The 16,487-nt window shown below is 38.2% G+C and overlaps 1 protein-coding gene across 4 annotated transcripts; it reads right to left on the reverse strand.

Annotated features, from left to right (window-relative positions):
* Positions 1 to 151: 151 nt before the first annotated feature.
* Positions 152 to 16,290, reverse strand: rilpl1 (Rab interacting lysosomal protein-like 1). 4 transcript variants are annotated; one of them, XM_086301495.1, is made up of 10 exons: positions 15,719 to 16,290; positions 12,480 to 12,627; positions 11,479 to 11,597; positions 9,062 to 9,307; positions 8,195 to 8,341; positions 6,391 to 6,441; positions 6,154 to 6,308; positions 5,148 to 5,252; positions 3,806 to 3,893; positions 2,634 to 2,773 (listed from the first exon to the last, which is right to left on the reverse strand). In XM_086301495.1, the coding sequence occupies exons 1-10, from the start codon at positions 16,004 to 16,006 to the stop codon at positions 2,768 to 2,770; spliced, it is 1,353 nt and encodes a 450-aa protein (XP_086157621.1). In that variant the 5' UTR covers positions 16,007 to 16,290; the 3' UTR covers positions 2,634 to 2,767. The 4 variants fall into 4 exon arrangements, with proteins under 4 accessions (XP_086157620.1, XP_086157622.1, XP_086157623.1 ...); XM_086301494.1 differs by lacking the exon at positions 3,806 to 3,893 and having other exon boundaries at positions 152 to 2,773; XM_086301496.1 differs by lacking the exons at positions 3,806 to 3,893; positions 6,391 to 6,441 and having other exon boundaries at positions 152 to 2,773.
* Positions 16,291 to 16,487: the final 197 nt, after the last annotated feature.

Consider the following 16,487-nt stretch of genomic DNA (forward strand, 5'->3'; position numbering starts at 1 on the left):
TTACCACACTGGATGTTCTTTGTTTACAAATGTATGTTCCCTTGCCCATTTCCTTTTACAATTATGAACAAATCAAACACTTGAACGTGACTGCGATCTGTTATGCAAGTTAGGAAAAACAACAACAAAAAAAAAAACACGTGCAAAAATGTCAAATATTACAGATTTTTATTACTGGTGTGACATGTTTGAATTTCATAAAGCACTGATCCATTCAATATATCTCTTAAATCTCCACTTTAATGGGCTTCATAGGAGACTCAAAGGAAAAAAATGAAGATTGGAGTAAGCACTCGGGTAGCAGTTCATTTCCCTTAAAATATTTCACTGTTTAATTCCTTCATGAATAAATTGAGCAGATCCCTTTGACTTCCAAATAACATGTAAAATATAGTTTCTCTTTAACATATCTGTGATTTAATAAAAGGGGGGAAGCTGCTTTGACACACGTCTTTAGCCTCATTTCTCAATCTTTTCATTTGCCATTCATTTATTCCACCTTCCTGGGTGAGTATAAATGAAGATAAAGTGCCACTACTGTTAACGTTTCCATGAAGGCATCAGCTGTTAAAGCACAAGCACCATCCGCAAAATAGTCTTTTTTAAAAATAAATGTAAACACACTCTTCAGCTTAATTACCATTATTTTAAACCATGCACAATCTGAGAAATAATTAATCCTTCATGACTTACACTGTTTCTAAACAGAGCCTTGATTCATGTTTAAATTTGAGGCCTTGTATAAATGATGCATATAAACACAAACGCACTGACTTCTATTTTGCACATGTGTGATGATATTCGGGGTTATTATTGCTGCTTATGCTGAATATGAATATTTTATCTAGGGAAAAAGTGCAAATGTAATGTAAGATTTAGGCTCTTACTGATGACATAATATGTATTAATTAAAATACATTTTAATTTATTTTGCTTTTATTTGAAGTGAAAGCTGCTGTATGTTTTTGTTATAAGTGATTCAAATACAATATTACACTGTCTCTTCGGGCCTATGTTTGATTATAGAAATTAAACAGAATCATATAGATGTAATTTATTATTGCCTGCTATGGTTTGGCTGGTGTTACAAAACTGCAGGTTTGCATGAGCACAGTGTGGAGCGTCACGTTTGTCACTGAAAGCATGAAATCAGACTTTATGACAAATGTAAGTTTGTATGTAAAATATTAGAGGAATTCCCATGGCACAGCTATTCTGTGTTTCACAAAAGAGAAATCTGTGTTAATTGTTAGAGAAAAGGGGCACATAAAAAGAAAAAAGCATCACAAACATAAATATATACAAATTTCTCGAACAAAATAAAGAGATACTAAGTCAAAACTATAGTGGGTGAAGAGCTTACTATGTCAAAATTATGAGACAATACATCATTATTAAGTTAATAAATTAGAATTAGATTGACTAAAAGAAAATAAAAAATTGCAGCAATGAACAAAAAGCTCAAGCTATGATTTACAACTTTTAATCTATAAAAAGATCACTAGTATTATAAAGATCTAATAAATAAAACGGGCTTGCTAAATCTTACAATTTAATTTGTAATTTGTTTAGTCAAATGCATTACATTCATTTACGGTTTTCAGATCATAAAAACAAGAAATTATTAAGTCAGGTGTTAAATTTATACTAAACCATGATGAGTGAGTAAAAAATGTAAAATAATTCATCAGTAGTAGTTGACTTAAATAAAACTGGAAAAGTTTTATAATGAACTAATTCACCATGTCAAAGCTTTTATATTACCATGAAATGATGGAATATTGCAAACATTGACTTAAAAAGTACAAATATGTGAATTAATGACTCACTAATTCAACATTAAAGCCACAATGTTGCTTATTTGGCTACATACAACATGTAGCCAACATTATAGGAGATGTCATGAAATGCTAAAATGCTTAAACCATCCTGTAATAGGATAGTAAAAACTATTATGAATGGGTAAAAATGCAAAGACAAATTGGGATTATGATGGCCAAAATCTAACTTTCACTTTACATGAGTACTTTAAATTCTCATACCCAAGTGTTTATGCATTCATTCTTTTTAGTCACAGAAACTGCTGCATTAAATATGAGAACAAAATATCTTCACACCTTCACACAGCTTTAAATTGTGACTGCATGCAACATTTAAACAGAGGCCTCAATTAGATTTCATAGAGCTGCATACTCAACTTGCAAAACGCTGGTGATGGACTGATTAGCTGCCTACTTGACAGAAATTTGAAATAACTAAATGGGATATTAAAATGTTGCTCTCATTAAAAAAACTAGTGACACTCAGGTGTGCAGTCATTTCCCCCCTTGTTTACTCCGGACCTCCGGCTCCTTATCATTTACCACCTGCCAAAAAATTCCACTTTCCACAGTCAACCTGAGTTTACCCTCTCGCCTGCACGTCAATCCTGTAAAACACTTTCAGGGATTTTTTTTTTTTTTAAATGGCAGAATTTGAAGTATACACAGTATTTTTTCCAAGGACATTAGATTCTTCTTGTTTCTTGCCATCTTCTCACCTCATGTACATGGCATTTCAGCTGCAGTGTGAGTTGCTAGTGTTGGTTTGGTGTGCAGTTGAATGATGGGAGTGTTAAGAGTTTTAAGTCCCATACGGTGTCTACATGTGCTGCAACGCCTCCTGGGCTTGTTCGGTGTACACGTCGTCTTTGCCTGCCCACGAGCCGAAGCCGACATCGAAATGTGCACTGCGCTGCGAGCTCCGCTGCTTGTCACGTGAGAAGAAACTAAACCTGAGACGAGAGAACGGAGAGAAGAAACAGGCGGTGGGTTACAACTCCATGTGTAGGGCTAACACTGAGTATGAGCTACATGTAAAGCAGTGTTAGAGTAATGGCAAATTTAACAGAATGCATCACAAGTGAATTATTTTAGTTTTTAATTACGACACCTCCTGTAAAATTAGTGTAAACAAATGCCTCTATGTTACACCAGTCGTTTTGTTTGGATATCTGCTCCTGACACTTAAAACTGGTTTCTCTTAATCTGAACACTTCTAATGTCAACAGGATTGTTTTCCTTTTGTCATATGTCAAGTTCTGTTGTAACCCTGATTCAAATTAACACAAAACTCTACAAACCACTTAAGGTGAAATAACTATATAGGAATTGAAGTAAATTTCTGCTCATTTAAACGTCCCCTTAATTCCAATATGTAATTTTCTTTCCAATTTAACCTTGTCAAGTGAGGTGATGTGCTGCATTCATCACTACAAAACACAGACACTATTTTTCAGCGATTTTTCCCTCATGAACCTATTACTTTCATCTCTAAAGTTCTCTGTCATTTTACCCCCTCTTACCCAGCCGCTTTTTCCTCTTCACCTGCCCTAATACACTATTGTAAAAATTCATAAATTGTAGCAGAAATTATTTCGTCATTTTCTGTAAATTGATCCGGGCAGATGATAAAATATTAAAGCATTAAAAATTAAATTAATCCCTAGCTATGATCTAAAAGCACTTTAGATCAATTTATATTGTAAATTCCACACAATCATTTTTAGTGCGCATGGTCAGTCAGGATGGTCAGTGAGGGCAAAAGTTGAGACATTAGACTACACACTATTCTGACTGGCTGATTTATTTTTTGCACGATCCTTGGTCGTCTCATTCGACGAACACAATAAGACAGCCCCACAATCAGCCAATCAGAATACTACAAAGGTGCGAAAAGAAAGCAACCCCGTGGACATGCAAAGGGGGTGAAGCCTGTTAGCTGAGACAGTGATGGATTGCAAAGCCAACCAAATATAGAGTCATACAAGTGACATGAGGCATCTGATTGGCTGTAAAGTGGGGTCATCTGGGATCAAACCAGCCGCTACCATCGGCATTATAGCGGTGAAGATCCTGTTACACAGAGGTAAAGACACGAAAACACACATACATAGGGGATGGGGGAGGACAAGGACCACATCAACCGTTGACCTCTGTCTGAACCAAACCTCATTAAAGCTCAAAAGATGTCAAGCTGAGTTTATTTTAAACCAGAGAGGAAAATAAAATTATGATATTGAATTAAAAAATACAACAAAATCCAAGAACAACTCACAGCATGTTAAAAACCAAAACACAGTGAATGCAACTTAGTTTGCACAGATAAACTGTATAAACATGCAAACTGCTGCTAATGTTGCCACCATATTGGTATAGCGACACCTCCTGATACATTTAATTAATGTCCCAAATCTTGTACTTACACTTGCTACTGTGCACACTGACAGAGCTGCCATAGAATTAATTTAAAAAAACTTAACCAGAAAGCTTGTAATAGTCTGCCACACACACTGGAGCAGCCTGGGATTGAATCATTTCTTCCTCCTGAGGCACAGCCACCTCGTATAAATAATGTAATGCATGGTAAAATACAAAGAACATGTTTTTAAATACTAAAAAATATTGTAAAAATGACCATTTATTGATATCACCCTAATCTTCTAATGTCTGTTTATTTTTTTTGGAAAACAATTGTTTTATATTTTGAATACTTTTAGTTTTACATTCATGAAAATATTTACCCTCATACAGTCACAGGACTTACAGGAATGATATGTACTCTGTATCAGAGAGCTATACAGAGACACAGATTAACAGGTCAACAATTTCATTAAAAAATTCTCAACACTAAAAAAAAGACATTCAATTAAATATTACGTTAATAAAATAGTAAAGTGTCCTACAATTAGAATACTTGGAGCTGCTTTTAGTCTTGAGTCCTTGTCACAATGTGACAGCTAATTGGAAACAACCACAGACTCCAGTTTGTACATGGCTGACAAACACAGGATAAATGTATGTTTACTTGTTAGTAGCCCAGCTACCTCTGTAAAGTAAAGTATATATAGTATATGGTATCACACGAGGGAAGCGAAGTCTAAAGCTAAAGCTGCCAGCCTGAAACAGCGTCTTGCACTGCTGCTGAAGAGACAAGAACAAGCATGTAATATGCAAATGACTGAGCATGTAGAGACCAAATAATCAACCGCTACTCACAGCATGCAAAGTTCCCATTAATCACAGGAAGCAAGGTTTTCACAGGCAAGTGTTTTCATTAGCAGATGTTACATGAGTGAGAGTATTTGTGTGAGTGTGAGCTCCACATACAGGCGTTTGATTCCCGATTCTGGCTGGGCAGAAGAGCGGGAGCGAGTCCTTAGTTCAGGGGAGGGAGAAGAAGATGGAGTTCCAATCTCCTCGTCTGCCTCATCACTACAAACACAGAGACAACCAGAATTACAGAGATCAGGATTACTTTGTCTATGAAGCACAACATATCAGGCTTTTTCACAGATGGACAAAAAGAATTAGATGTAAAAAGTGGGATTTTTTTGGAGTAAATACATTTTTAACTTAATGTGCTGGCAGAGGGATGACCAAAAGATGTGCGGAAAAAAGGGAACAAAAAATATGCTTTAGAGAATTTAAATGGGTTGTTAGTCAGATTTTAAAGCTCTGTGGCAACTTGTGTTGGTTGTGAGCAACCCTCCAAGAAAAATATTAAACAATGTCTAAAACTAAGAATACATCAAGCAATACATCTTAATTGGGAAATGCATATGGTTTCTTTATGGCTTCTTCATGCATGTCTTTTTTTCTCTTCATCATCCCACAACAAGTCATAGTAAATGTCTATCCCTTGTGGAGGGACTGAATATTTCTTTACTCAGTCCCTCCACCCATACTTATGATATAGGTGGACACCAATAACATAATTTGCCAAAGTATCATAATAATCTTACGGCCGAAAAGGCTTCACAAGCACATAAACAAAAGTCTGAAAGTTGAAGTAAAAGCAGAGATAACAGTACAAGAAACACGAGGCTAAAATATAACTGTGCTAAGTAACAGAGCATAAACATGAAAGAATATAATAATTAAACTGAAAACAACTACAAATAAGTGCAATTTTAACATATATTAATGAGGAAACAGCAACTTAAAGCACTCAGCAAGAAGCTGGCCCTGTGTGGTCTGACTGAGAAAACTAAACTTCTAAATCCTGTTGATGCTTTAAGCACACGATAAACACAGTTTTGTGCAGCTCATAAATATCTCTCTCCACAGGAGGTGGGTAATTGTCAATATTAACATGTTTAACACCTATATGTACCTTTTATAGTAGGCCAGCTCCTCCTGCAGCAGGAACACTTTGGCCTTTAGCTCATTCCGCTCATGCAGGACATCCCTCAGCTCCTGCAGAGTGAATCTGGGCCTGTTGGGGTCCTTTGGATCCAGGCCCCCTGACTCCTCCTCACACAGTGCCTCCTGCCGAGAGAAAAATACATTACACAGAGTAAACTAAACCAGAGAACAGAAGGGAAGAGGCAGGGGCGGGGAGTAAGGATACCTTAGTGAAATATTGGAACACAGCAGGCATATCTTCATCGCACATCGCCTCCTGGTGGCAAATGTTTAACTACAAGTCAGACACAGGGCCTTTTTGTTCCAATGCATTGGTTTAGTTCAGACTTCACCCCAGTCTGTGAGCTAAAATGCTGTTAGCTTTTTTAACTCAGCAAAGAGAAATTCACTTGAGTGTTAAAGGAAAACACCTGAAACACATGCTGCGGACACGAGGCACTCGTGCAAAATTCTACTCTAAAATGTCTAAAATTCTCACGCTTTTCAGGATTCTGTACACAATCTCAAAGTCCAACTGGAATCACATGTTTCGTCAAACTTTTTAAACATTAGAGATTATCCGAATGTGTGTGCAAATGAATAAAAAAATGGTTTTGTGATGCGCTTTAGCTCAGCCACTCCTGACTTTGTTGTCTGCTCCAGACATTTTCAGCTCACTTGGCTGTTTCACAACTATTCTTCCCTGCATCACTTCAAACAAATTATTTTACATTTATATGTTTGTTATATATTTGTTTATATTGTCTATCTTATTACTTAATGTTTTCTTTATTTTAACCTTTGTGTACAGCGCTTTGTGACTGCCTGTCTACAAAAAAGCGCTTAATAAATAAACCTTACTTACTTACTTATATTTTTTCTTTCATTTAAAACCAAATAGTACAGATTTTTTCATGTGGTCGAACTGACAAATGCTTATTGTCTAGCAGCCCCGATGCTAAAGTGAGACCATCTTTGCATCTTGCTGGTTAATGTCAAGCAGCAACAGCAGGAAATGTTTGCATAACTTGGATAACTTGTAACCACTGATTGTACACCAAGGTGAACAGATAGGCATCTCAATAGAGTTGGGCCACCTCCTGAAGGCTGATCTCGGACATAAAACAGTCGTTTTGGAGGCTGATGAAGTGAAAAGGACCAGATGTGAGTCAGCTGTGGTCTGTGGCTTATTTTCTCATTTATCAGGGATCAAAGAGCCAGAACACACAGACCTGTTTGACTCACTGAGAGCACACAGTAGTAAAGACAATGGTGCATGTACATCTTCCACCGCAGCCGTCTAGTGTGTTTATTTGGCTCAGATTCAGTCCAGGTTCAGTGTCACCGTGAGAACAGATTTATCGGCATGTCTCCACCTTTGTTTAGCACGTCAGATGTTTCCATCAGTGTGGTGAATACTGTTGAGCGGCTAAAAAAACCTCAACCATGAGCTTTCATGTCATTAGCTGCACTAACTGGCTAGTTAGAGCTGTCATTCATTTATCATTTATGAAATTTTTCTGAATGTGTTTTAATGTGTTTCGAAACATAACATCAATTGTAGTTAATATAAAAGTCTTAAATGTAGCTACATTTAAAAAAAAAAAAAACATTGTAGTACTCTTGTTTTTTTATTCTTTCTTACCACTATTACAGCAGAGAAATAAAAAAGAAACACTTAATTGTAGCTTTTCCTGCTGTCTGTGTTTCAATCTCAGGGTGCATGAAAGGACAGATTCAAGTGTCGTTGAAGGCTGGGCTCTTGCAGTATTCTATATTTAGAGGGGTCATGAGTGCACTTGTCCAGAAAGTCACTTAGCTGTGGAGAGGAAATCCTACTGATACTCTGTTAGCTTTCTGACACCCATGCAGAGTTGTTTCAGCACAGTCCACATGTCACAGAAATGTTAGTCTACTATCTTCCTTTGTTTATACCCACAAGGCTAATGTTCCATGGGGAGGAGTGCAGGTTTGGAGTTAGAGTCAGGACAATCACATCACTCTAGTTCCAATCAGCACATTTGCATTACCCAAAGCAACACTGCATCGTCCTCAGCATCCTCGTGTGTCTCTGGGCTGAGGGAACCACACAGAGGCCACGATACACCATCAACCCCCCCGGGTGTCAGCTCTGAGGAGCCCTCAGCCCCCACCAACACTGTAGCAATTTTACCACACTGGTGAGGCAAAAGACAGTTTGTGAGACATATAAATAAACTATTGAGTTGCTCCGAGGATTTGTGGTGCACAATCTACAGTTCAAATAAAAGATGGTGGTTTGAACAACTGCATGTGAAAATGATCAAATCTGTTATACAATGCAAACGATTTGCATAACATGCTAGTTTGTTTGCTCATTTCTCACAACAAGTCAAGAGAAGATCAAACTAAAAGGTTAGCTTCACACAAAGATGGAAGCTGGGGGAAACTTCCAATAATGTTTCTTTTATTATTTTTCACCATCATTTTCTGTTCCAATGTATGTACAAATATTCCAATACCTCAGGCTTCAGACTACCCTAACTAAAGTATTTTTTCTGTGTTTGGCTCTGTATGACATTATGACAGTGGATATTCCTAATATGGTCATCTCACATTGGCCCCACCTACTTGCTAGTACAAAACTTCTGTGTTTTGTTTGCAAAGGGCAGTGAAGAAGAATTTGGGGGAATTTAGCAAAAACATCTTGTTTCACACAGAGAATGACCTGAAGGGCTTCACCAAGGCCCAGCATAAGATAGAGAAGGATTATTTAACTATATAACATACAGAGAGTCCAAAAATTAAGAAATATAGAGCTTGTGTAATAGGTCCACATTAAAGTAAGCAATGTTATCTGTACAAAAAACTAAAACGTGAAAAGAAAAAGTTATGCTCAGTTTTCCCTGTGCTGTTACCTCTGCGGGTGAAGGAGGCTGAGGTGGGGGCTCGTCCGGGTTCTGAGCAGGCAGCTCTCCTTGAAGCCGTTCCCTTAAGCGTGCCGCTTCCTGTCGAAGAGCAGCAACTTCCTGTCCCCGAGCCTGAGCACTGGCCTCCAGCTCAACCTTCTGTTCAATGAGAGCTTTCCCTTGAGCTTCTACCACAGAGATTTTATGGCGCAGGTCATGGTTGATTTTCATTAGTCGAGACTGTTGCTGCTGGAGCTGGAGAAAGAAACAGAGAGACAATGGGCTGCATGGTCTCGCGTTTCTCAGAACTGCCACACAGGAGGTAAAAGCCACCCATCAAAGGTAAGAGCACGCATTTTCAGGCAATCTGTCTGAGGAGATATTGATTGTGCTGTACTGGGTGACACACAAACCATTAGTGGGTGTCAGGGGGTTTCTAAAGCCACAGAACAAATGAACAGCTAAATTCATGGACAAGTGAAATAATATAAATGACTGAAATGGAAATTCACTGTTAATATCCTAAAATACCTGGGCCTTAGCATTTCAGAGTGCGAGTGCCTAGGCTGCCTTTCCCAGCATGACAGCAAAGGAAACCAAATGAGTGACGTCTGAGTACTCAACTTCACTGTATATCTAAAGTAAGTTTCACATGTGGAAAATCTTGGACTAAAGAACATTTTGAAGTCTCACAATGCACATTATTTTTCTACCTACCCATGCGTACAAATTCACATAACTCCTGAAATGTTCAGGAACCTTTACATATCAGCCTTTACTTGGCTGATATGTTTCCTGTTTTGAATGTTCAACTGTAGTATCACATACTATCACATAGTTCTGTGTTGTGTCTTATCTGCCTATCCAAGTTTTTTTTCTTCAGATCTCTAGTAGCTATTTTGGTGTCTCATCTGTCCTCTGCTGTCTCCCATCCTGCTCACAGTAAACAGGAAGGTTATGACAACAAAAACTGTTCCCTAAACTGTATTTTTTTGTCATAATTAGATCATTAACCCATGTTAATTATCATTTTACTACACACATAAGCACATGTCTTGGTATCAGTCTTATCTATGATGTTGTATACAGCTGTATTCACAAGCTAAAGTGTGAGCTGCTGATATTTATGTTAGTAATGGTTTAGTTTTCTGACAAAGATTTGGAAAACCAGTAGATCAATAGTAGATTAGCTGACTTGCTAAAGAATCTTCTTCATCGACATCCTGAACTTGAGGCCACAGCATTTTTACGTTCCCTTTATCCACCACCTCATCCAGGACTCATCCATCCTTTTTAAAAATACTTCCATATTCATAGCAGAGCTATGGCCAAAGGCCAAAAGATGAGTTGTGTAACCTCTTCTGTAACATGTATAACCTCTCTCGCTCTGAGAGAACCAAAAACCTGCATATTTGCATTTTGCACCAGCACATTCTGGGGGTGTTTAATGCATGACTGGAATGACAGATCAACAGATCCGGGGCTCTTTTTTTTTTTTTTTTTTTACAAAAAATCTGAAGCTTTGATGCCTATGGTGACACGTCAAAATGTCTGCTGTGAAAAAGGTTTTATTGAACCTGACATTAAAAAACTGGCTCTGCTGTTATTTTCTGGAAAGCCATCTTGTGAAATTTTACATGTTTATTGGAGAAATTTTAGTCCTCTATGTCAGCTTCTGACTCGTTGACCTTTTCCAGATCTATGGCCATGTCTTCAATTTGCCACACAATCCAGACTGGTCTGTAGTGATGTCCTTTGCATGACCTTTACTCTGGCTTGTTCACACTACACTGTCGCATTTAGGTGGGGTCTCTTTGTTATCTGAAACCTAATCTATACAAAAGAAATACTCACAGGCAAACAAAACACATCAAACACCCTTCATCTGATAATGTGAGACTTTGTAAATTATACATGTAGGCTATTTGTTTTTGAGACTTGTATGATCCACTTCAAAGGTTTGTAAAATCAAGATAAAGAAGTTAAATTATTTGAGACTTTGCAGAAATTATTTACGAAAATAAACAAATACTTTGCACATTTCCAGGGTTTCTTAGCCTATGTTGAGGTGGGAAGCTAGAACTTGAAGGTAGGGAACTTGGGCACTCTGATAAAATAATCTTAAGAAACAAAAGTCTGATCAATGATTGGAAAACTAATTTGTTACAATCTATTTTTAGCTATTTTTAAATAGATGCTCGGAAGACCCATTCTATCCCTGAACTTTTTTTTTTTACCTTTTTTTAAACATTAAAACACTGGCAGCAAATATGTCTGCTTAATACTGAGCCAAAACATTTGCTGCTCGATCTAACCAGGCCTCTCTTATATTTAAAATATAGAAAATATCTGAATTCTTTATAATTCACACAAGAAGAAAAAAAACAGCCTCTTCTCATTGAGGCACCGAGTTTTTGTGTCCTTACTGCTTCTATGTCCTCGTTTTTTAGAGTCAGTTCACGGTCCTTGGCTCGAATCTCATCTCTCTGCTTGTCCACCACTTCTTTGAGCTTCTTCATCACCTGCCTCTCCCTTTCTGACATACCTGGAAATCGGTGACAGAGGGGGGAAAAATTGTCAGCCATAAAAATAAACAGGACAAATAGATTTTTCATCTGGGCTGACAGGCAGACATGAGCTCTGATTTGTGTGTGAGGCTGGCAGGTGTGCTTGTACACTGAAGCTGGTCTGTGCGTCAGGGTGACTGTGGCCTCTGTGTGAGACCACGGAGAAGCCTCTGACGCAGGGATGAGACTGGCTCACCATTAACACAGAGAAGGCTCCCTTTGTTTGTGTTTGTATCTGAGTGTGGTACTGCGTGCACAGCAGAGAGAGAGAGGGACACACACATGAGAAACGTATCGAGGGCAAACGGACAAGTTTCGGGGCGCACACGGCAGAAACTTTAACTGAATTTCCAGGAAAATCAGCAAAAGACAAGCTGTTTCATGCTCTGCTGTGATGTAAACATTACTAGGTATTAGCAGGTTTTGAGTGGTAGCATGCAGACTCCCAACACTGAAGCAGGAGTCTGTTATTTGGAATTATTATCAGGAACATGCTCACAGTGTTAGTAAAAAAAAATTACCCATGCACATGTTTCAGAAATCCGACAGTAACTGCAAAGCTCTTTGTAGGAACAATGCATAACCACACTTTCCCTGAAAAGTGACAAGCCTACTCAATGAGCCTACTTTTGACTCGATTCAATCTTGGTCTCAAAGATTTGCGTAGAGGGCAGTAACATTTCTACACACATATTAGTGAATAACACATAATAATGTTTTAAAGCAACTGACTTGTAAGTCATTCACATTCTCAGTCACTTGTAAACTGGTGTGTATCATGAAAAACACACATACAAACACATTTTCTTTTTCTTTTAAGCTAGACAGTACTTTTCTTAGATGGAGCTCCACATCCTCACCCTCATGCCTCTGCAGCTCCTCCTCGCTCATGGGGTCTTTCATGGACATATTGGTGAGAAGGGTTTTGTTCTCTTCCTGCAGCTGAGCAATCTGGGAGAGCAAATCCTGAGCTTCTCCCCTCCACACATCCTCCACCAGCTCCAACTCCTGCACTCAGACACATACACACAAACTGTTATACTGTACATGTATCATTACCGATCACGTTTGTTATGGCTCGGTAAAACTAGAGTTAAAAAATCGGACTGAAGGCCTCATTGCATTGAGTTTTTTTTGCTGCCTGACTGCAAGGTGATTGTACATAAAAGCAATATTACCAAGCACTTATGTACAGACCTGCTTCCCTGGTTCAAAGAAACCATTTTAAAGCCAACAAGCAATTTCACTGCAAACATTCGCAATAATTTTGGTTGTGTAATGGGAGGATCAATGCATTGCTCCACTTTGGTCCTGACTATCTCAACAACAACTGGATGGACATAGTTTCTACGAGCATTTATGGTGCCCAGACCGGCATTACAAAACAAAACTGGCACTGCTGTGGTCTTCTGAGTTTTTCCTCTTTGTGGTTTATGCGCATGTGTAAGAAAAAGAAATCTCAACATCTCTAACTTTCAGAATTTACTGCAGTAATTTGCTTTTAAAGAACACAATTGTCATATCAAAGAGTAATGCGTTAATGACAAAAGCCTATAAAACACAATCGAATTGACTTGCTTTAAATTGTGGAAAATTTTTGGCAGATACTAAAAACGAAACATCTTCCTCAAGTCAGTCACTCAGACCCTAGATGATTCATATAGCAACTGGAAAACCAGGAACAAACAGGAAACAGGAAGCATGAGTCATTCTGTTCATATTGTCAAAGCAGCCACATTAACAAGAATGCATAATTTGCTGTTTGTACTTCATTTTTCCAGTTTACCTGTGAATGAATAGGCAAACATCACTATTACTTTGAAAGTGTGATGCATGTTTTTCAAATGTGATTCCATATTTAAATGTTTATTTTCAATTATATCAGAGGTGACTGTATCCGAATCGTTGTTGAACAGCTAGTTAGGATTCTGAGCAAAAGTAAGAGTTGCAGTCATCAACAAGAGAGAATTTTAAAGACTTTTTAAGGATTGTAAACATGCAAAATTTGACACGTTGGTCGCTACCATGGTGAAGGTACCACGGGAGGCTACGCAGACTGTGCACGGGAGGAGTGGAAATGACGGATTCTGTGGACATGTGCCATTTCACACTGCTCCGAGGCCTGCTGGAATCAGTTTCATTGATTTTAGTGGGAGCATGTGCACTACACATGGGCAACATATGCTACATGTTCAGTCATTGGGTTCATGACAAAAACAAAACAAAAAACCTACACAAAGTTTTATTATTATATACACTGCTGCACAACTCTTACATTAGCTTTTATATACACAAAAGAAAACTGTGCACGGAGCCAATAAACACTACACCGCATATTTTCACTGTGGATGTGAACTTTTCATTTCCATGTGAAAACTGTGCTGGCTTCAAATGGCCTGTGAGTTGCAGCACAAACAGCCTTCTCCGCTTTATCACGGTCACGAGACAGTTAATATGTGAACCACTGGCTCAGTCACTGTCACGAGAAACTGACACTAACTTTTTTTATAGCACTGAGCAGTCTGAGTGTCCGGCTTATTTCAAACCCCAAACACAGGGTCTCCTTTTAGATTCACAAAGATGGAAAATAAATGAAAACATTTAAAGCTCGATGCTTTAATGCACTGCATTTAGATTTTACTTGACCATTTCATAATACTTTACATTTAGATTCCAAAGGGAAATGTACTTTTTACCCAGTTCCTTTATGTCTGTCAGCTATAGCTACTTTCAGATTATATACAAATATATAATTGCCTTATAAAATACAGCATGTGGTTAAGGATGATTTTTTTCCTTTCATGGTGTATGAATACATTTTTACTCCATAAATTGTTTTTAGTGGTTCTTGAACCATTGGAAAAAGAAACCCATTCCTAGACATTTCTAAAGTTTACCCAACTCCTACACCAATGAATATGAATTAATAATTTATACTCACCTCACTACCACACTGGATGAATCTATATCTAGATTTAGAATAAGTACTATCTGTATGTAAAGTCATTTCAACCACTGGAGCTCCACCTCAACCAACTTCAGTCACAGACTGTATTTAAAACGGGACATAATGATGAAGGATTTGATCTGACAGAAGTGCTTGATGATACTACGTACAGCCACACTGTGACACTGTATTCATACTGTAGTGATTTTTCAATCAAAGTAAGCCTCGCCCCAAACCTGATTTGTCGATTTTACTTTAAATATGACTAGAATTTACTAAATTAACATCGTATGTTATTAAATGAGACTTGAAAAGGCAATTCAGATCATAAGTTCACAAAGTAAGTGTTTGCCAAGATTATAAATCATGTCAGAAACAGGATCACTTTATCGTAGACTTCTTTCTAATCTAACTTCCGTTTGAAACCAGAGTCACTTCCCCCGCTATCTATTTAAAAAAGTAAAGGTTTAGAAATTTCACCTCCTGCTTCACTTCTTAGAGCTTATGTCCAGCTTTTATTCTGACTGAAACACAAAAATGCTACTTACTATGGCTGCAGCTATGATGTTTTAATTTTTTGACCATTTTGTGCATTTCTATTTAGTGTTATACATTAATAATGTGCACTAAAAGCATTTTATACATGTTTTACTTTCAGTACTTGCTTTTATTTAAATATAATGAAAAAAATACTCTTTTAGCAGGGCATCCTTCCTGTTATAGGATTTTTACTTAAGTAATTGTTACCACTATCCACGTGCCTTGTAATGCTTTTTGTCGATATTTTACTGTTTGTTGTTTTCTTGTTTTTTCTATGGTTGAGTGCAAAATATTACTATACAACATTGACTGTAATGGATCATATTAATACTCTGTGTATGTGTAGGGGTGTTGTTGTTGTTCAACTTGTTTAACATCCAAAACTTTATTGTGCCTGATTCGTTTTAGAGCAGAGTGACACTTTGACTCTGATCACATTATAAATGCAGGACATTTTACTGTGGTATTAGTATTGTCCTAGGAAGACGATCTGAACACGTCCTACACGGATCAAAAACATAGTCTGACAGTCACTGACAAATTAAATCTTGACTTCCACTTTTATTCTGTATAGCAGAGAGTGATTGGCTCTGTGGCTGTGCAGTGTGAGACCTTTCTATGCTTCTTCTCCTTCTCCAGCCGGTCTATGCGCTCCAGACGCAGCTTGTCCAGCTCCAGCCTCAGCTCTTCGGTCTCCGGGCTGATGCTGCTGCGGCTCACCATCACCTCCAGGATCTCCAGGACCCGCACCACTTTGGGCATGAGCCTAGACAGAGCCTCGCAGCCATACTGGTCTATGATCCGCTCAAACTCCTGCCCCACCACTGCGGCGATGTCATACACGTCCATCACCGTGAGGTCAGCCACATTTTTCTCCAGGGCCGACCCGAAGTCCTCCATGTCGAGATAGTTTGTCCCTCCCCGGTTTCCTATTATGTTCCCTTCGCCGCAACAAACTTCCTCCCCCGTGAAGAACAAGCCTGCTAAGTTACGCTTTATGTCCTCAGCTTGATAAGCGGTGTCCAGAGACTCCTTAAAGCAGCATATAACACTGGAACTACTGCATATCCATCACTAGCGGCTCAGTCCAGCCTTCCGTTTGATTTTTTTGAGATACATATCGCCTAAGTGCCATCGCTGTCCCGCCGGAGCTGCGGTGCCGTGTAAGCTAGCAGCTACCACTGTCAACCACTACAAAAGTAAACTTCACAATTTCGGCAGCACGTTTCAAAATAAAACCCGCAAGGAGAAAGATATTCCAACCTCTTCTCATATATTCATAATTGAGATGTTTTAACTAATGCAAAGCAAAGCAATGTGCTTTTTAACAAATAAAAACAAGATTCCAAAACGTTACTTTTAAGTAAAGATGGAAAAACCA

The sequence above is a fragment of the Aulonocara sp. 'chitande type north' Nkhata Bay genome, linkage group LG7, assembly GCF_057382095.1.
Source record: "Aulonocara sp. 'chitande type north' Nkhata Bay isolate Kocher_YH1m ecotype deep benthic linkage group LG7, A_spYH_male_GT1.1, whole genome shotgun sequence".
NCBI classification, from domain to species: Eukaryota; Metazoa; Chordata; class Actinopteri; order Cichliformes; family Cichlidae; genus Aulonocara; species Aulonocara sp. 'chitande type north' Nkhata Bay.